At 37.4% G+C, this 20,900-nt stretch overlaps 1 protein-coding gene across 11 annotated transcripts in view; it reads left to right on the top strand.

Moving 5' to 3' along the window:
- ENOX2 (ecto-NOX disulfide-thiol exchanger 2) overlaps positions 1 to 20,900 on the top strand; it is a 258,800-nt gene that overhangs the window by 13,414 nt on the left and 224,486 nt on the right. For 2 of the 11 annotated variants that reach the window (XM_045471585.1, XM_045471584.1), the window contains exon 1: positions 1,481 to 1,587. The exons of 7 other annotated variants lie outside the window; for them this stretch is intronic. In XM_045471585.1, coding sequence (XP_045327541.1) covers positions 1,566 to 1,587 — 22 coding nt within the window. In that variant the 5' untranslated portion in view covers positions 1,481 to 1,565. Of the gene's footprint in view, positions 1 to 1,479; positions 1,588 to 2,401; positions 2,714 to 20,900 lie in introns of those variants that run through there. 2 more of the 11 variants (XM_045471587.1, XM_045471592.1) reach the window with 2 other exon arrangements.

Below are 20,900 nucleotides of genomic sequence, written 5' to 3'. Positions count from 1 at the left end.
GCATTTTAAGAGCAAACAATATTTCCTTCCAACTTTAAAATTGGAAGAATTGAGAATTATTTTCATGAAATTATATAGGGTCTTTCTTTTTACTTATGTGATAGAGGCGCCTGACTTCAGCCATTTAGGCAAGATTTGTTTCAGAGTATAATAATAATAATAATAATAATAATAATAATAATAATAATAATCCCATACAATTTTATAACCCTCTATGATTTACAAAAGGGTTTTCATATCTATTATCTCATTAGCTCTTCATAGCAATCCTGTTAAGTAGTCAGGATAGGTACTTAGATATAAGTTATGTCAAACTTATAAATAAGGGAACTTAAACTCAGAGGAGTTAACTGACTTGTCCAAGGTAACACAGCTAGAAAGTTGTAGAACTGAAACCTGAACCTAGGTTTCCTGATACCCAGCCGCAATATTCCTTCAGTTGTGTCATGTTTCCTTCCTAAGTGACTATCTCCTTTTTGTTTCTACTCATCATTAATCTTGAAGTTGGTCTAAAATATGTGCTTCAGTTTAGGAGATGAATAAAACTGAAGCGTTTACAGGCAAAGTGCCTTATTAAGGCTGTCTATGGAGAGAGTTGTGCATATAGCTCTTAGCTTTTCATCTTGACTTTAACTATTTTTAGGTATACATAGATTGTTTTCCAGTGTTTAATATATGTCCAAAAGTTGTGTGATCTAGTGATTATAGGTGTGAAAGCTGCACCTGGGGAATGGGGTTAGGGATGAAAAGTTGGCTTAAAATAATTAGCTTCCTGCCTTTTTGTTAAAAGATGTCATGTTCAATATAATTTAATTTCCTCATACTTCCTTTGCTTCCAGGCTTTTAAGTACAATTCTTTAGGGGAAATTAGCAAATATTCATTTTGAATGTTGATTTCTCGGGAACAAGAGTAGCTAGAGGAAAGAGAAAGCAGAGGGGGTGACTTTTCATGCTCTGTAAGTGTGGGGAAGCAGTATATCGTTTGGAGCTGTGAGCTAAGATTTCTTCTAAGGCATGCAAATCGTAAAGTTCTGATTTGTCAACTGCATGCTGTTTCTTTAGGCACTGATGTATGAAATCCCGAACGAATTCTCCGATGAACATACTGCTAATTGCTTCTCCACCTGCTCTCCAACCTCCTCCTCCCCACCCCCTCCACTCTCAATTCAGCCTATAAGTGTCCGTCATTGGAGATGGATGGTGACACATGCAGTAATAGCAATTCATAAAAGCCAGTTCCAGCCCTTGTCTTCAAGGCTCCTGGATTTTCCACTGCCTGCTTTTGTGTAAGTGAAGTGGATGGAAGTGCTACTGGCATCAGAATCTACCTCCCTATGCTCCGTTGCTAGAGCTCAGTTGCTCGGCTGGAGCTGAGCTAAACAGAAGCATCGGATCTAAGCTGAATTGTAACTAGGTTTTTTTTTCCTCATTGGGGGTGTGGGTTAGGGGTAGTGTGTAGTGGGGTTTGGGGTGCTTTGGCTTTTCTTTTTGTGGAGAGAAGAGTGTAAGGGGAGAATAACTCACGGTAGGATACAACGTGAAACAGTTCCCTGAAGAGTGTCACGATGTTCCTGGTACAATATACAGGTATGGTATGTTTTATTTTATCTGAAATTTCCCTTTTGTTTAAAGTGCACTCCTCTCTTATTTTGCCTCCAATTCAACTGTACTGAAGGACAAATAAGGTTCTAATGAGCTAAGCAAAATAGCTGCATGAAACATGCCTTCCCCTTGCTATAATGTTTATAGCAGATTGCTATGTAAAATCTGGGTTTTCTGTTAAATTGTTAGTCCTGATCCCTTAATTGTGCATGCTTCTCTGCTATATTTTTGTGTTGAATTTCTCAAGTCTCCTGTCTGCAACTGGTAGTATGCGATATAGACTAGAGTGTTTGCACAGAAGACACAGTGCTTTGGAAGCAAAAGGCAATTTTTAAACACTTAGTATGTTGTGTTTCTCTTGAGTGTATTAACTCTTGGGTTTGTTAATTGGTTGTCTAGATTTGGGGTATAGTTAAGAGAAGGGAAACTTCAAACAGGAAGCATTCCAGAACACATTTGTTTTGGTAAACTTATTTTTATTTCATTATTTAACTCAGATTGATGAATATTATATATTGTTGTTTGGTCTCTTGGTAGAAAAAAAAGTGCTGGAAACAACAAGGCTAAAAATGCCAGCACCAAATCATTTTGTATTGTAAAATATCATTGGACCAAAAGTGTTCCTTAAGTATTCTCTTAAGCTTTCAGAAACATATTGGTCCATAATAAAGAACTTGAAGACTGATAAGGTATTGGCGAATGTTTGTTTTAAAGGCTTCTTACACAGCAGTTAGACAGAAAGGATCCTTCCAAATGAAAAAACCTTAAGAAAGTTTCAGTTTCCTGCTGAACAGAACAGAAGCTTAGTTCCTACAACTATGTGTTTTGAGAAGTTTAAATATCATTTATTGTCAAGGATTCTCACCCCCATTCATGCTTTATTGTCCTTAAAATATTGTGCTCCTTTGCTTAAGAGCTAAAAGATCATGTTCTGTTTTGATGCGTGGTTTGACAGTTGATTTCGCTCCTCATTAATTGGACAGCATGCAGATGATGTGGAGAAGTGAGTGAGTGACAGTATTTCAAGGTTACGCTGAAGAGCATACAGTGAACCTTAGTGCCTGGACCAACAGCTGCTGAATTGAATTGTCTGCAATTAAAGCAACAGCAGGTTTGTGTAGTCTCCCTGCAGCCTGTTTATTTGAATTTATAGCTTCAGTTTCTTCTTTGGGTAGCGGTTGGTTTGTTTCACTAAGTGTTGGAGAGTTGTGCTTGTTGGATGTTTTCTCTACCCTGATGCATGCTTGACTCCAGAAGAGCCGTTTCTGTACATTTTTAATGTGAGAAGTTCGTGTGGTTTTTCTCTTTGGATTAAAAACACAGACTATCTTGTTTTCTCTACTACAAAAGCAAATAGATACATTTCATGGAAAATATTGCTTGGTTCAATAAATACAAGTTTCTCATGGACCTGTATTACTGGTTTAAATTTCTGGCAGTGAAAAACGTTGGACTTTGCTATGCTACTGGATTACTATATCTGGGAAGAACTTCTCCATGCTAATAAAAGTGTTTATGTTAAAAAGAGAATGATATTATCTCCTTGCCATCTCTCAATTCCAGGGTGACCTAATGAATGATGTCAAACCCAACTAGATGCCTTTTATGACTGAATTTTATTTGCATGCTAATAATGAATACATGTTTAATTCCCTCATGGTTTTACTCTATTAAAAAATAGTTGTTGGTTATTGACTGATCCTGGATGTGGTGTAAAATATTTACACAGTAATTTCACATATACTGGATCAGTTTATCCTCATAACAGCCTGGTGTGAGGGCAGTGGCATTATGATATCCATTTCAGAGGTAGGGAAACTGAGGCTTCAACGATAAGTAACTGGCCTGAGGTCTTACCTCTAACAAGTGGCAGAGGCTGAACTCATAGGTTAGATGATGTGATTCAAGAATCTGCTTTTTCTGCCTCTCAGATGATGGATCCAGGGTAAATTTGACTTAAGCTACTAGTCAAGAAAACCAAATGTACTCATTTACTAAAAACAAACAAAGAAACAAACAAAAAACAATGTCTTATTTGAGAGCACTCTAGAGATTTTTTTCCCCAAACCATGTTAACAATTTTATTTTAATACGTGGGTGCTTTCCAGATTAATTTTGCAGATGCATGAAAAAATTAGTGATTTTTGTTTTTTAATGTTTTTTATTTTTGAGAGAGAGAGAGGGAGAGAGAGAGGAGGCAGAGAGAGGGGGACAGAAGGGGACAGAGGATCTGAAGCAGGCTCTGTGCTGACAGCAGCAAGCCCGATGTAGGGCTCAAACTCATGAACCATGAGATCATGACCTGAGCCAAAGTCAGAGCTCAACCAACTGAGCAACCCAGGCGTGCCAAAAAACATTAGTGTTTTGATTAATTTATACATCAATATCAATGAAAGTAGAACCTTGTAAAATTGGGGAGAGGATTAAAATATCCAATCAAAAAGGTTAATGTGGAATATTTTCCTTCTAAAGCAAGCTAGTTTGTCTTTAATATTCTGTTCAATAAACATATACAGTTTTCATAAAAATATGTGTATTTTAAAATATACTGGCCATGAATGTGAGGTGCTATATGTTTTAAAATTTGCATATTTTATCCAGATCAACAGAAAAAATATACAGCTAACTCCATTTCACACTTTTGTTTCTGTGTATTTTATCTATCTACCTATCTAAATAAAATAGACCAGATTTCTCATCTTTCCAAATTTCCAAATAGTTTTTTAATTTTAATTTCATTAGTTTAAAGGGGAAAAACATATTTTCTGTCCCACTGAAGAAGGGAATACTGTTTAAAACTGTGTTATCACTTCATTTGCTGAACCCACATACTTGAGTATCTCATAGTCGTTCTCTGGTAAAAACAATTTTAAAAACGTCTTCAGGAAACATTCTTGAAGCAGTCATTCTTAGCTCTGAATTTAATAGAGACTATGCCATATACTGGGGAAATGACTGGATGCTCACACCATAGACAACTCTTCTTTAGTATTTGACAAAGAATATTTGAGAACGTTGCCAAGAACCTGAACCAGAGATTGGGCCAATATTGTTATGACCTATTTATGAGACTTTTGGAAAGATGGCAATGGATATATTGTCTCAGACGCCATGTAATTAGAATTTATCCTTATCTAAGATGGTATCTTTACACTTTAACATATCTTAACTTAAAGCTATTCTTATATTAATCCTTTCTAGCCAAAAGGAAAAAAGGATGATATAAAGCCCTCTTTATCATTCTTTAAACTTAAATGGAATTTGACACTTAAAAAAAATACTGGAGGGAACTTGGGGGAATGGGTCAGGGTTAGAGGGCAGGGAAATGGAAAACTAGGCAGGTGATTGGAAGCTCCAATTTGGTTTCAGGTGGCAAATTTCCTATGCAGTTGAAAGCTCTGGCCAACACCCCTCCACCCCATTCCTCTTTCTGGGAACAAGCACTCTAAATATAAATGAAAAGGAACTTATTAGGACTTTTTAAAAATGTTGACATTTTCTGGTTGGAGAAAGAAAAAGTCTTTCATCTGCAAAATAATCATTTTTTCCCTGTGCTCTTTGAGGCCAAGAGAAATTAGAGAGGGAGTAGATTTGTAGGTTCGGGCTGTTAAGGAGCTGAAGATGGTTGTCTGATGGATTTTTCCCTTCAGTACATGTCTGAGAATGTTGTAGGGGCGTGAAGCCAGGTCTTATGGATGGGGGTATGAGGGCTATATGCATCAGCCAGTGGTATGCTGGAGCCAGCTTACACTAGCTTACGTAAGGGGATCACTAAGAATATCTATAAATTTAAAAACTTACTCATATCTGTCCCTTTCCAAAAAAAAAATTAAGATACTCATTATGTATAATAATTAAGGCACGCTGTCCATGCAGGACAGTATACTGCAGATGCCCTTTGGTATGCTGAACCATACTGATTACCATTGCTTAGATATAGCACTAATGCCTTCAAGGGATGTTGAACATAGAACAAGTAAGCGTGTCCCCCACATATACACATAATAATAGCTAACATTTATTGAGTGCCTACTATGGATCAGACCATGTTACAAATGCCTTGTATGTATATAAACTCATCAACTTTCACAGCACTCCTATGAGGTAGGTAGTATATTTCCAATTTTACGGGTAGGAAGAGCGAGACACAGAGTTTAGGTAATCTGTCTACCAGGCCACACAATTACTAAGTATCAGAATCAGGATTTGAACACAGGAAGTCTGTCTCCAGAACCTATGCCCCCTAGCTACTATGCAGTATGTTGTATATCTTTAAGGGCACCTCACTGAAGAAGCTGTTTGCCACTCATGTGACACCCATGTTCACATATCCCATTGTCCATGCCTTTGGAAGACATAGAAAGTGTAGAGCTGTCTGCTCACTAGACTGTGGGAAATCTTTCTTTTTTCTGACCCTCATTGCTGGTATTCTATTGCCAGAGTCATGGTGGATCATTGCATCTCCAGAATCTTCTAAATACTGCCACTAGAAATGTTCTTTCTTCAAATTTTCAGCTAAAACAAAGTCTCATATTCTGTTGCTTCTCTCTCGATTCCCAGCTTTTTGCAAGAACAAGCATTGCCAACCAGAGGTGTAGTTTTTCTTCCAAATGACCAAATCATAGGACATCTTCCCTGCATCTTCTCTCACTGCATTTTATGCCTAGCTGTTAGAGTGTTCTTCCTAAATGCAGATCTTATCATATGACCTTTTCTCCTCAAACATCTAAAGGATTTGGTGGTGGTGTTTTTTTTGTTTTTGTTTCTGTTTTTTCCAAACAGGCATTTAGGACCATTCGTGGTCTGGTCCCTGGCACCCAGAGTGCATCTGTCACTTCACAACTTTCCTTAAACCCTGTTCACTAACCACTCTAGATCACTTCTAGGTCATGAGGTACACCCCAAATTTTCAAGCTCCTGAGCTTTTTTTTCCTCATGCTGTTCTCTAGATTTTAATTGCCATTCTTCCACATCCCTGATGATCCTAGAGCAGCTCAACATTTAAAGTTCAGCTCAAATGATACCTGCTCCTATATTATAATACTTATTTGTGGTCTGTTTTCCCCCACTAGACTGAACTGTTTGAAGTTAAAAAAACTTATTTTAGTAGTCTCTTAGCACCTAGCCTTTTGCCTTGTATATACTTAACACTTACATGCAGTATTTAGGTCTTCAGAAACTGCACCACCAAAGTTTTTCTCCTCTCCTGCCAGCTCAATATTCAAAGCTGTTCCCAGAGCTTCAGAGTTCCCGAAGCTGAATGCCTAGATAGCTTCTGCCCCATAGATATTATGGAATATTCTGTTCAGAAGATTTTTTCTGTGTCTAATGTGACTATATTCTTGATTTTTTTTCTTCGTATTCACCTTTGCTCAGATCTACTATGCCTTGAAAACTCCTTCTTTTGCCTTTGTGGAATATTTTTGCAGTTTTGTAGAGAGACAAGGACTTGCCTGGTACACATATAATCCATACAAGAAAATGAATCAGAATTTGTAAATTGATCGTTGAAAATTGTGTTTAGTGACTACTTGTGTCAGCATTGCCTAGTATATATGTTTAAAATGCAGATTCCTGGATACCCATCCCAGGTCTACTGAATCGTTCTTTGAGTTGTCTGCTTTTAGCAAACACTCCAGATGATTCTTCTGTACAACTAACCTTTGAGAACCACTGTCCATGTCAAAAATAAAGTGTTAAGTCCTAATCTGTATTCTCTGTGGATATGAATATTAATTACATTGTAGAAAAACTATCATTAGAATTGTTTGAATTTTTTGGTCTGACATTTGAATTTTTTGGTCTCTTGGTGTCTAACCCAGAGCCATCCAATAAAACTTTTTGTGATGATGAAATTTCCTGTATCTTCATTGTCCAACACATATGGCTCTTGAGTACTGAAATGTGGCTACTGCAAGTGAGGAACTGAATTTTTAAATTTAATTAAACTGAGATTTAAACAATTACATGTGGCTATTAGATGCACTACTGGAAGTACAAATCCAGAAAGCTTGGCTATCTAGAATGAATAATTTCCTTAGGGGTCTAGTGGCTACAGTGATCATTGTATATAGATAAGAAATCAAACAGGAACATCATTTTCTTTGACATAGAGGACACTGCATTTCTTTTTTTTTGAATAGTCTAAAATTTTTAAATGGCCTAAAGTGAATTATCCTCAGAAATGATTTAACCAATTATGATCTCAATTAAATTTAAATGAGATCTACACTCTGCATTTCTCATCAGTACTATTTTTCTAATCTTATTGGCTTGCTATTGAGAGCTCGCTGATAAGCCCTGATTTCTGAGCTAGGGATAAGAAAGTTGAATTAATCAGAGGAAAGAGCTCTTGGTTCCAATGTTTGGGATGTAGACACTTCCAGACATTTTAGCTCTCATAGACCCTTTAACCATTCTCTTTTGGATTGATCAGCCCCCAAGCCACTCATTACTTATTACTTTTCCACTTCCATTTCTTTCTCTGACAAATTTTCCTTAAACCAGTAGTATATCCCTTTTAGCATGATTTCATTATTTAAATAGCATTAATACTTTGGAAGAATTTGAATCAGAAATGGATTGTAATCTCTACATAAAGACGCATAAATCTTGGCACCTTGCTTTATTGTGTGGAGTTCATCGTGTGTATTAGTAGTACTTGGTGGCTTTCTAAAACTATCTGAGGTCAGAATCTATGGTTTTGGAAAAAACATGTAGGTAGAATAGTGGACTTGACTATTGCTATCTGTGGAAACTATATGATAAATAATTATGCCTGTCTGACCTGCCCGCTGTTGCCTAGATTCCAGTTCTTTGTAACTCTTTTCAGTTGCTAAAAATTTTAGCACATCCTGAAATTTCTTTTTCTGCCTTCACGTTCTTCACTTTCTTTGGCTCTGCTTTCTGTTTTCAGTGGACAGCAGACTCCCCCTACCCCCGCTTTTTTTGTACCATTCAGGCTCACTCTCAGAATCTATTGTTGTATCCAGCCTCACTGGACCGCCTAGAGGAGTTCAAACCCGGTGTTTGAAAGTGCCAGTCAGGGCCACCCTTGAGAACTCTGCAAATAGGTTCTTTTGTTTTGAGAACTAAAGAGATAGTACCACGGCTACAGTTTTGAGAAATGCATAAAGACAAAACCCATTTGGAACTAAAGAAATTTTTTAACCCCTTGGCTCTCCCTTCCCCCAGCAACAAATGACATTTATAATTTTCAGTGACATTTCCATTTAGGAAGCCAGATATTTCTGCTTTCAATGAAAAAGTATACTCTGATCAGGACTCTTCATAATTCAAACCAGGGTGGAGAAGGAAGCAAATATATTTTAAAGGTAGATTATAGAACTACACTAGGATCTTTAGATAAGTTATTTCATTTAATCCTCATTAACCCTCTAAATAAATGTTGTCTACCTTACTCAAGACTGTATATACCACTAACTTGTCTACAGCTCTATCCCTATACTCCAAAGCCTGGATTCCCCATTGCTTTTTTACTTATATATGAACTGAGGAATGGTTGTCTTTTCTGTGTGTGTGAGCGTGTGTGTGTGTGTGTGTGTGTGTGTGTGTGTGTGTGTGTCAGAGTCAGAGAGAGAGAGAGAGAGGGAGAGAGACAGCACGTGCATGTGAGAGAGAAGGTTCTCAGCACTAGGGTGTTTCCTCACAAAATTCCCAGATCAGTGTAAAGTGAGAGAATGTAAAGAAAACATTCCCTGTGTTAACTTTTTACAAAACAAGAATTGGGATGAATCCAGTTAATGCTTCTGATGAAGAGGTAGTAAAGAAAGCCTTCTTTAAATCCTTTGTACACTCTACCCATTGCCACGCCCATCTGCTATGCTAGACTGCTAACTCTTGCTGCTAAATATGGTTGGCATTTTCCCAAACACTGCCCTTTGGTTTGGAGGTGGTGCTGGAACTGCAAAGAACTACAACTCTAGTATGCTTTTCTGAGTCATGGAAATTTGCCCAACTTATTCAGTGGAAGTGGTGCAATCTGAATTCACCTAAACTTTTGATAAGGACTGTGAAGAGTATAAAATAATTGTGACAATCCATATTTAATAAAAATTACATTAATCTGCAAGAACATCAGACTATTTTGAAAAAGCTTTTTGGGTGGCATATTATATTTTTTTCTTGGTTGTGAATATCATACAAAGAGATCATCATCAAAAGTCAATTTGATTCATGATTTTGAAAGTCTACAGGTGATAGGAGATAGTAAACTATATTAAGAGTGTGCAGTATAATCTGGCATTTAAAAAGCCAATGTAATTTTGAGTAACTGACATGGATATGGACTAATAGCTTCTTAGAGCAAAGTAGTGAGAATCCCTTTTTAATTGGTAATAAGACTATGCCCAAGTTTCCATTCTCTGGAATTGAGTTGCTTGAAATGGAAAAGAGCAATGAGTTGCTTGAAATGCTTCAGGGATCCAGGGAGAGTGGTTTACAATGGTGGGATACAAAGTAAATACAATAAAGTTAGCTTGAGTAGTTAGTGAATATTGGTACTCATGACTATTTTGAGTGGTGTGAGCAGTAAAGAGCACGAACTGGCAGAAAAAGGGATAAACACAGGCAGAAATATGACCATTGGAGAAATGACCCTGGGATTCCACTAGTATCTTTCCCCCTCCCAAATAGCATTCCCTGAGTGCCCTACCCTTGGGCTGTATGAGGCTTTTAACAGAAGGGAAAGAAATGGTCTGGAGAGAAAAGGTCTCAAGGACTTGAAGTGACAAGGGAATAATTATTTTGTTAAATATTTACAGTTTAAAATGAAAAGAACTTCCACCTAGCAGCAAACTATCCAGAACATTTTCTTTGCTGGCTTCACATCAAGACCAGATGAAGCACAAGCTGGAGAGAAGAACTCACTCTAACATGGAATATGATCTAAGGCAGTGCCCTTCTTGGAACTTACCCATGGAGATTTATTACTGGAAGTAACAGAAGGGCTAAGTAGAACATAGAACACAGTTCCAAGGCATGAACGCCGAGGTTGGGATTTATAGTACGGCTCTGATGTATTAGCTGGACAGTGAGTACAATTTCATTGCAGATGTTTTCCATTTGAGATTTTTGATATAGGGATTTTGTGTATGCCTAAGCTATCAATGAGCCAAGAGAAGTCAGTCAGGATTACTTAGATAGTTCTATTTGTGTTGCCTGTACTTCACCAGTCCAATAAGGAGGGTACTTGACTTGAAGCTGTTTAGCCGTTTCTGATCCTCCCGTCACTATTGGTAAGCTGCCCCTCCCAGGATGTTAAACTGCCCCTTGCTGTTGTGAAATGGATGGATGGATGGATGGATGGATGGATGGATGGATGGATAAGCAGCCTTTCTCATTGTGTCTGAGCTTTTCTTCTTCAGTATAGCATCATTCTGACTAGTTCTAAAATGTAAAGTGGAGCAGAGGACTGCTACCACATGAAGTTTTTTTTTTTTTTTAATTTTTTTTTTCAACGTTTATTTATTTTTGGGACAGAGAGAGACAGAGCATGAACAGGGGAGGGGCAGAGAGAGAGGGAGACACAGAATCGGAAACAGGCTCCAGGCTCCGAGCCATCAGCCCAGAGCCTGACGCGGGGCTCAAACTCATGGACCGTGAGATCGTGACCTGGCTGAAGTCGGACGCTTAACCGACTGCGCCACCCAGGTGCCCCCCACATGAAGTTTTAAATCTAGATCATAATGGACCACCCAACAAATGGTTCCACTTTATGATCCCCAGTTAAAGTTATTGACAGAGAGAAAAGCATTGCAGAATGGAGTGCCAGTTTCTTATGGCATTTGTGGATTTAGGCCAAAATATTTGAATCCTTGCATATTCTATACCTGATGAAAGGACAAAAGAGGGTAAAAAGAAAGAAAAGACAGAGTCCAGAATGATTTGTATTCATTAACTTAACTATTATCAGTATTAAGTGCAGTGTAGGATCCTATTCTTATTAATATTTATGAAATGCTACCATTAAAGCTATAGACTACAGAAAGAGTAATCTAGTAGATAGGCCAGTGCTAAATGATTGAGCCAGAGACTGCATATAAATATTAGAAATGGCCTAGACCCCAGCATCAAGTTTTATTGTTTCATAAGAAATCACTATTGGGACTTATGAATCTAGTGGGGATATGTAAGTACTCATTTATTCCTGGCTAATAAGGAAATGATTAAGAATGAGAAAAAGATTTACAGATGAAAGTTTGTAATATAGGCATTTTAATAGAATCTTAGGGTTATAGGAAACCTTAAAGGCTATTAAGTCACATCTCCCTCTTCTACCACATATATATATACAATCTGTTACATGAACCCATCTCACTGCATCTTTAAATGGTTACCCAGTTTATGCTTGGATGCTGGCAATAATTTGGCACTTTTCACTATGACGTAGCACATTTGATCTTTGAATAGCACCAGTTATTAAGTGTTTGCATAAATGAGCCAAAATCTCTCTCCCTTCAACGTCCACCCAAATGCTACTACTCAGGCATAGCACCTTTCACACAAGCTGCAACATGAATTGAACCCTCTGGAATTATATTGTGTGGTGACCCTCATTCTGCTTACCCCTTGGAGCTTACACCAAGCAACCTCACCCTGTTTCCATATGGTAACTCCTCAAATGTTGGAAAACAATTATCATGTGCTTCTCAAGTGACTGATTTTTTTATTAATAGCTTTAGTGGGGTATGATTTACATACCATTCATTTCACTCATTTTAAGTATATAATTTAATGACCTCTAATACATTCAGTGCTATGCAACCATCATCAAAAATTCAATTTTATAACATTTCATTATGCCCCAAATAAATAAACCTTGATCCCCTGAGACATTATCTCTCTAACTTCCCATTTTCCCTAGTGCTAGACAGCTACTACTCGATCTCTCTATGGATTTGCCTATTCTGGACATTCCGTATGAATGGGATCATGTGAAATATGTGTCCCTTTGCATTTGGCTTCTTTCACTTAGCATAATATTTTCAAGGTTCATACATGTTGTAGTACATACCAGCACTTCATTCTTTCTCATACCTATACACTATTTTGTTGTAATGCTATACTACATTTTGTTTATCTACTCATGAGTTAATGTTCATTTGGGTCATTTCCACTCTTCAGCTATTGTAAATAATGCTGCTCTGAGTATTCATGTATGAGTTTTGTGTAGACATAGATGCACATTTATTTTGGGTGTATACCCAGCAATACATACTTGAGTCATATGGTACTCTATGTCTAACTTGTTTAGGAGCCATCAAAATTGTTTTTCAAAGTGGTCACATAATTTTATAATTCGCCCAAGCAATGAATAAGGGTGCCAGTTTGTCCACAATCTTGTCAACAATTATTATTATCTAATAATACTAAGGAGCCACTCTATTGGTGTGAAGTGGTATCTCATGGTTTTGCAAATATTTTCTACCACTCTTAGACTGTCTTTTCACCTTCAAGATGGTATTACAAACACTTGCAGCACAAAATTTCTTATTCTGATGAAGGCAATTTTATTTTTTCTTTTGTTGCTTATGTTTTGGTGTCATACATAAGAAACCACTACCTAACTCAAGGTTGCAAAGATTTACTCCTATGTTTTCTTTTTTTTTTAAGTTTTTTTTTTTTTTTTTTGAGAGAGAGAGAGAGTGGGAGAGAGGCAGAGAGAGAGGGAGAGAATCCCAAGCAGGCCCCACGCTGATAGCACGGCTCAATGTGGGACTCGATCTCATAAACTGTGAGATCATGACCTGAGCCAAAATCCAGAGTCAGGTGCTTAACCAACTGAGCCACACAGGCACCTTCCTGTGTTTTCTTCTAAGAGTTTTACATTTTCAGCCCTTATATATAGGTTTCTGATCCAGTTTTAGTTAATTTTTGTGTACGATGTGAGATCAAGATCCAGTTTTATTATTTTGCATGTGGATATCCAATTGTCCCAGCACCACTTGTTGAAAAGAATATTTCTCCATTGTATGATCTAAGCACTCTTGTCTAAAATCAATTGGTGGCAAATACGAGAGTATATTTTTGGATACTCAATTCTGTTCCATTGTTCTATATTCCTGCCCTTATGACAGTACCACACTGTCTTGATTATTATAGTTTTATGTCATTTTTGAAGTTGGGAAGTGGGACTCTTCCAATTTTGTTCTTTTTTCAAAGTTGTCTTGATTATTCTGGGTCTCTTATATTTCCACATGCATTTTGGAATCAGTGTGTCAATTTCTTTAAAAAGAAGCCAAGTTGGATTGTGAAAGGGATTGTATTGACTCTCTCTATAGAGTGATGTTTTAAAAGGCACAAACATCATTTAGAATGAGACCCCATGAGGAGTGGCTCCATACATAATTTCCATATGCCCTTTCTCACTAGCAGCACCACTTCAGAACTAAAACTTACACCTTTTACAACTAATCTATTATTTGTGAAGTAGCCAGAATCCCCATGGTGTATGTAATATAAGACAACCAAAGTGAAGTGCCCTTTTCAGTGACCAACACCTCTCTTGCATTTGACTGGGATTATTCCCAGATAAGTGAAGAATCCAAGAAACAAATCTGGAGAAGAAAATTGATTAATCTGAGATGATTTCTTTTCATTCAGTCCCATTCTGGAATGCAGGTGTTGTGTGTGTGTGTGTGTGTGTGTGTTGTTTTTGTGTCTTCTGTTTTGTTTTTGATTGTTAACCCTAGCAATAATGCCTTTGGATAATAAAATAGAGTGTTCCAAATAAGCTTTGTGGCATTTCATCCTTTTAGCTGAGCTGATTGATATTTCAGAGTTACATGTGAATCTGGCTGTGCCACCTGAAAAGGGGGCTTATAATCTGTCTTTTATTTCTCTGTTTTTCTTCCTATACTTTATTTATTACCTTTGCTTTACAGTAATTTCTGCATTTGCTTCTTGGTTATTAAGCCATAAGATCTCCATAGTTTTTTTTTTTAATTTTTTTAATGTTTATTTATTTTTGAGAGAGAGAGAGAGACAGAGCACAGGCAGGGGAGGGGCGGAGAGAGGGGGAGATACAGAATCGGAAGCAAGCTCAGCTCCAGGCTCTGAGCTGTCAGCATACAGCCCCATGAGGGGCTTGAACCCACGAACTGTGAGATCATGACCTGAGCCGAAGCTGGGCTCTCAACCGACTGAGCCACCCGGGCGCCCCAAGATCTCCATAGTTTGATCTACCTCCCTGTGCTGCTGTGATCACCTGTGCTGCCAACCTTGTGATACTGGTTTATTGACCTTTATCCTTTCTTCCCACCTCTTACTACCAAGGAGTCAGTCTATAGAGCCTTTCTAATTCCCTCACACTCCATACCTCAGATGGTGCCAAAAGTGCTTCCCAATTACAGATTGAGCGTGTTTCTAGGCCATGACAACAACACTTCTTAGAGTATGGAGTATAGAAGCCAGTCCTTAAGAATGAAAAGAATTCAATTTTTCCAGGGGAAAAATAAACTGTAACTACTGTTATAATTAAGAGAATTCAATTCAACTTGTTTAAAATTCAGTCAACTAGAAAGCTGGTGTTGTATGTTTCCTACAGCTTAAAAAAAAATTCTCCCTGCCTTTCTTCTTTTCTTCTTTTCCTTTCTTTCCTTTTTTTCATTTCTCTTTTTAGCAATGATGATCATGCAAAGTTAAATTGGGAATGAAGGTGGGTAATAGTTGGTAAGTATTATTAAGTCTAGAGCAAGGCTGAAATCAAGTGGAGAGAGAATATGCCATCTTGGGGAAATATCAAAATATCCAAGGCTGGGAGGCATAGTTTGAAAAGATTTGTTGGAGGTTCTGATATGATCTTCAGTGGGTATTACACCAGCCTGGTTGGGGATCACTGAGATAAATAAAAATGACTCCTCTATCATCCATGAGCATTTTACTTTTTATCAGTCTGAAATGACTCTCTGTATCTTCATAAATGCTTTTGCCTTACAAAATAAAACAAACAAAAGAACGCATGCTGAAGACAATAGAAACTTACTTAGAGCAACCCCACAGATTGTTCACAGTGTTTGCAATTTGCTATATCAAGGAACCCAATGAGGTAAAGAAGTTCTTATAAATAAGGGGAAAAGGCATGTCCTACCTGTAGTGATTCTGCATATCCTACCTGTAGTGATTCTGCATATCTTAAGTTCTAGCGGATTATGTGTGGACGGGAACACCACTGTCTGAAATAGACAAAGAGAAGAAAAATGCTCTGGGGGCCTCTCCTAGCTTCAAAATACCTTTTCCATGTAATTGTACTAATTAGAGATTCTGTATTGGCTGATGATTTTTTTCTTTTAAGATACCTGTGTCTCATGGGAAAGTTAAGCCTCAATCATATTTTAGCATCAATTACTTTAATTAGATATACAGATCAATTCTTATCTGAGGTGTCTGTCTGAGTGGCTTAGAAAGGAAAGTGTAAGAGAGGTAGGTGTATTTCCTTATCTCCTTCTTTATCTATTTGATGGTATTATGGGAAGGGACTTTCAAAACATTTCTGTGGTAAAGAACGCAAGTGCTGGGATAGGATGAAATTACATGATATAGATTAATTTCATATTTAGTTTGTCCTCCTCCTTTACCTTTCCAAATCCTATCTAACTTAGCAAACTCAAATTCTACACATCACGGAAAGCCTCCTCTTTTTCTGCCAGGCTACATTGATTTCCCCATTTTCCAAACCGCAACATTATTTACTATCTGTACCACCCAGTCCAATGTTCAGTTTGGTATTATATCTCCTCCTATTCTTCAGTGAGTTTATATGTGCTAAAATTGTTCTCCTTATACAGGATTAGTGATGTATGCATACTATATGTGACTGTTGGAAGGAAATGGTTATTAAGTTCTTGAAGACAAGGACTGTGTCTTTCTCATTTTCTACTTTATTATTCTTCATGGCATATAGGACAGTATATTTGGATCCAGGGGAAAAATAAACTGTAACTACTGTTATAATTAAGATTTTGTTTTATGCTGTTATCTAACTTAAAACATACATTTGCAAGTGGATGCTATGATTGATACGCTTCCAGAAATGGCATCATTCACTCTGCCTAAACTGGCAGCATTCTTTCCCTGCTTTGCACTAGCCTTTGCTCGTGGCCCTGGTCATTCCTGATGGCTAAGGTCTTGATACTGGCTCCTTCTCATAACGAATTAGTGAGCAATTAGAAATGCCTATTTTGCTTCATGAAATAGGATAGGGCCACTGAAGAAAATATAGTAGTTCTCTCTTATTTCCAAGATTTTCAAAGTGTTAACTAATTTTACTGTGGTAATCATTTCACAATATATACATATATCAAATCATCACATTGTATACATTAAACTTACACAGTGTTCTATGTCAATTATATCTCAGCCTGGGGAAAAAAGATCTATACCTGATAATCTCAATAGTTGTTTCTTTGTTAAAGTTCTCTCTGTAGAAATAGAGGAAAAAAAGTTTATTTAGACAAACCCATTTTTTTTACATAGACTCAAGGGGGCAAAAAAAGAATACCCTTCTTTTTTTGAAAGAAAGATAGAGTGGCTTTTAATTCTCCTTAGAAGTTGCTGGAACAGTAAAACACAGTAGCCATTGGCAGAATGTGTGTTAAAGGGATTTATATATTTAATTATTTCCCCTCTGCACGTCCTCACCCTTGTACTTCTTCCTTGTAACTTCAGGTAGAATACAGTGCTGACTATTGCTTCTCTTTCCCCTCAGTTGAAGTTTAAAATTATGAACGCTGTATAATGAAATGGTGATTTTTATTCTGTTCTGGTGGTAAAAAGGGATTTGCTGATGTGTAAAATGAGACAAAGATAAATAACAAACAGATGTTCTCACAAAATGTTCATTAAATCCCTGCCTAGTGAAAGATGCTAGATTACATGTGTTCAAACTCTAAATGTGTTAGAGAATAAGGAGCTTTTATACCTTAATGCTCAATTTACAAAAGACTATATAGCTTTCTCTGTAAAAATCATAGTAATCAGTGACTTATAGTCTCTTCCTCATTTCAGAGTGGCTTGTCATGACTGTTTTAAAACTTTTCTTATTGATTTTGACAGTTCCAATTATGCAAACAGACATCACCTTATTGAGAGATTATGAAGTGAGTTTAAGTCCTCTGGCTTGTAAAGCCCCACATAGGCATTATCCAACGTGTAGAAGTTAAGACTTTTCCTTGGATCATCTCTAAAAAACTGTCTGCTGTGGGGAATATGATAGAGATTGGGGGGTGAGGGGTGAGGTTGGGAAGGAAAAGCAGGAAAAATACCACCTTTGTCTTGTTCCTCTCATTCTTTCATAAAAAGTAGAAATAATGTTGACATAATGCATTGCTTACAGCAAGGACTACCTGCTACTGATAAGCCACTGTTCTGTGCTAAGTGCTAAGCAGGTGTTTATTTCTGGTAAGTTGTAATATGTAGTTTGTGTTCCAAAGGTGGGAAGGAGTACTCAGCTTTACATGGGGAAGGTGGTAACTAGAGAAGGTAAGTTCAAAGAGGTGATATTTGATCTGAATATTGAAATACAGTAGAAGTTCATTAGAAAATAAAACAAAAAACATTTCACTCAGAGAAAATAGCATATCGCAAAGACACAAAATCCTGAAATGACGTGGAAAGCTTTAGATGAACTCCCAATGATTCAGTTTGGCTTTGCACTTCAGTTTCTTCATCTGTAAGTTGGGCTAAATAATGATACCTGTCTTATATGGTTGTGAGGACTAATAAGTTAATATACGTAATTTGGAGCAGTGCCTGTTGTATAAGTAGTGATTAATAAGTCTTAGCTCTTATAATATTGATAGATGGAGTTAGGCATTTGGATAGGAAAGTGGATTTTTACCCACTTTAGCTTTTGCTAAATTTAAGTACTAAGTAGAAGGGGGGAGATTATAGATTAAGACTGTGCTAAGGTATGTATATTTTTTTCTTATAGATGATTAGAAACTATTATGGAGTTTTAAGCTGGGGTTTCACATAAGTGACCAAATTTGCATTTTAGATCACTTTGCCTTTTGAAAGATCTGTATGGGGCAGGGAAGGAAAAGTGTTTATGGAAATTGGATCCCAAGGGGTCAGTTATAAGACTATTGTAATAGTCTATGTAAAAGATGATGGAGGATCTAAATTAGAAAAATGGCAATGGAAGAAGTGGAAAGACAGGTGCAATTTCAGGAGATATTTCAGAGTTGTCAGGTATCACAGACTTGTGACTAACAAGTATGTTTTGTTTAGCCCATGAAATGTGTTTTGTTTTGTTTTGTTTTTTAATATGAAATTTATTGTGAAATTGGTTTCCATACAACACCCAGTGCTCATCCCAACAGGTGCCCTCCTCAATGCCCATCACCCACCCTTCCCTCCCTCCCACCCCCCATCAACCCTCAGTTTGTTCTCAGTTTTTAAGAGTCTCTTATGCTTTGGCTCTCTTCCACTCTAACCTCTTTTTTTTTTTCCTTCCCCTCCCCCATGGTCTTCTGTTAAGTTTCTCAGGATCCACATAAGAGTGAAAACATATGGTATCTGTCTTTCTCTGTATGACTTATTTCACTTAGCATCACACTCTCCAGTTCCATCCACGTTGCTACAAAGGGCCATATTTCATTCTTTCTCATTGCCACGTAGTATTCCATTGTGTATATAAACCATAATTTCTTTTTTTTTTTTAATTTTTTAACCTTTATTTTTGAGACAGAGAGAGACAGAGCATGAACAGGGGAGGGTCAGAGAGAGAGGGAGCCACAGAATCCGAAACAGGCTCCAGGCTCTGAGCTGTCAGCACAGAGCCTGATGTGGGGCTTGAACTCACGAACCGCGAGATCGTGACCTGAGCCGAAGTCGGACGCTCAACCAACTGAGCCACCCAGGCGCCCCATAAACCATAATTTCTTTATCATTCCTCAGTTGATGGACATTTAGGCTCTTTCCATAATTTGGCTATTGTTGAGAGTGCTGCTATAAACATTGGGGTACAAGTGCCCCTATGCATCAGCCTTCCTGTATCCCTTGGGTAAATTCCTAGCAGTGCTATTGCTGGGTCATAGGGCAGGTCTATTTTTAATTTTCTGAGGAACCTCCACACTGCTTTCCAGAGCGGCTGCACCAATTTGCATTCCCACCAATAGTGCAAGAGGGTTCCTGTTTCTCCACATCCTCTCCAGAATCTATAGTCTCCTGATTTGTTCATTTTAGCCACTCTGACTGGCGTGAGGTGTTTGAATTTGAATGCCTTTAGATGAAACATGCATTCTCTAGTTTGACTTAGGCTCTGTTACTCCTTATTGTATCACAAATTGATATTAACTGGCCCTTTATGGGTGAGGGAGAGGTGGGAGTTAAGGATGACTCCTAGATTTCTAGATTGGATGACTGAATGAACAAAGGTACCTTCAGCCTCGATTGGGAATTCAGGGCTTTGAAAGAATTTGAGAGAAAACATAAATTATGTTTTGAGTATATTATGTTGGAGGTATTTACAGGATACTAATCAGAAATATATATCTGTGGGTCAGGAGATGTCTGCATTAGAGATATAGATTTGGGGAAATCATTAGTTTATAGGTGGTAGCTGAAACCACTTAGGTGGATGATATCACTCATTGCCTGTATTTAGAATGCTAAAAGAAGAGGACTGTACTCAACAAGAAACCTTTGAAGTGACCAGAGGTAATGCTACAGGAGGAAAGAGCTCCAGGCATAGTGTAGACCTCAAAGTGTACACTCATAGTGTAGATTCAAGTGTAGATTCATAGTATGGAACCACTTTGAGTGGTTCTCAACATGCGGTCCATGGACTCATGGGCTCCCCAAGACTCAGGGTGCCTGAGAGGTCAAAACTGTCTTCACAATATTTCTAAGATGTTATTTGCCTTTTTTTAAATTGACATTTTCACTGCTAGTGCAAGAGTAATGGATAAAACTGCTGGTGTCTTAGCAGAAATCAAGGCAGTGGCACCAAATTATGCTAGTTGGTAATTGTATTCTTTACCACCATATACTCACAGTTAAAAAACAAAGTCATTTTCGCTTATAATTTCCTTGATAAACCAGTAAATATTACTAACTTTATTAAGTCTTGACCCTGTGTACATCTATGTATTTATTTAGTGTGTGTTTATTTAAATTTAAGTTAGTTATATACAGTGAAAACACTTTTATTGAGGTATAATTGATATACAGAGAACTACATGTATTTAATGTGCACAGTTTGATGAGTACATATCTTTTTAATCTGTGTGTCAAAATGTAAAGTATGCATAAAGCACTTCTGATATATATTTAAG

Source organism: Leopardus geoffroyi, chromosome X (assembly GCF_018350155.1).
Source record: "Leopardus geoffroyi isolate Oge1 chromosome X, O.geoffroyi_Oge1_pat1.0, whole genome shotgun sequence".
NCBI lineage: Eukaryota > Metazoa > Chordata > Mammalia > Carnivora > Felidae > Leopardus > Leopardus geoffroyi.
The sequence above is the reverse complement of the archived record's forward strand: the minus strand, read 5'-3'. Positions and strand labels throughout refer to the sequence as shown.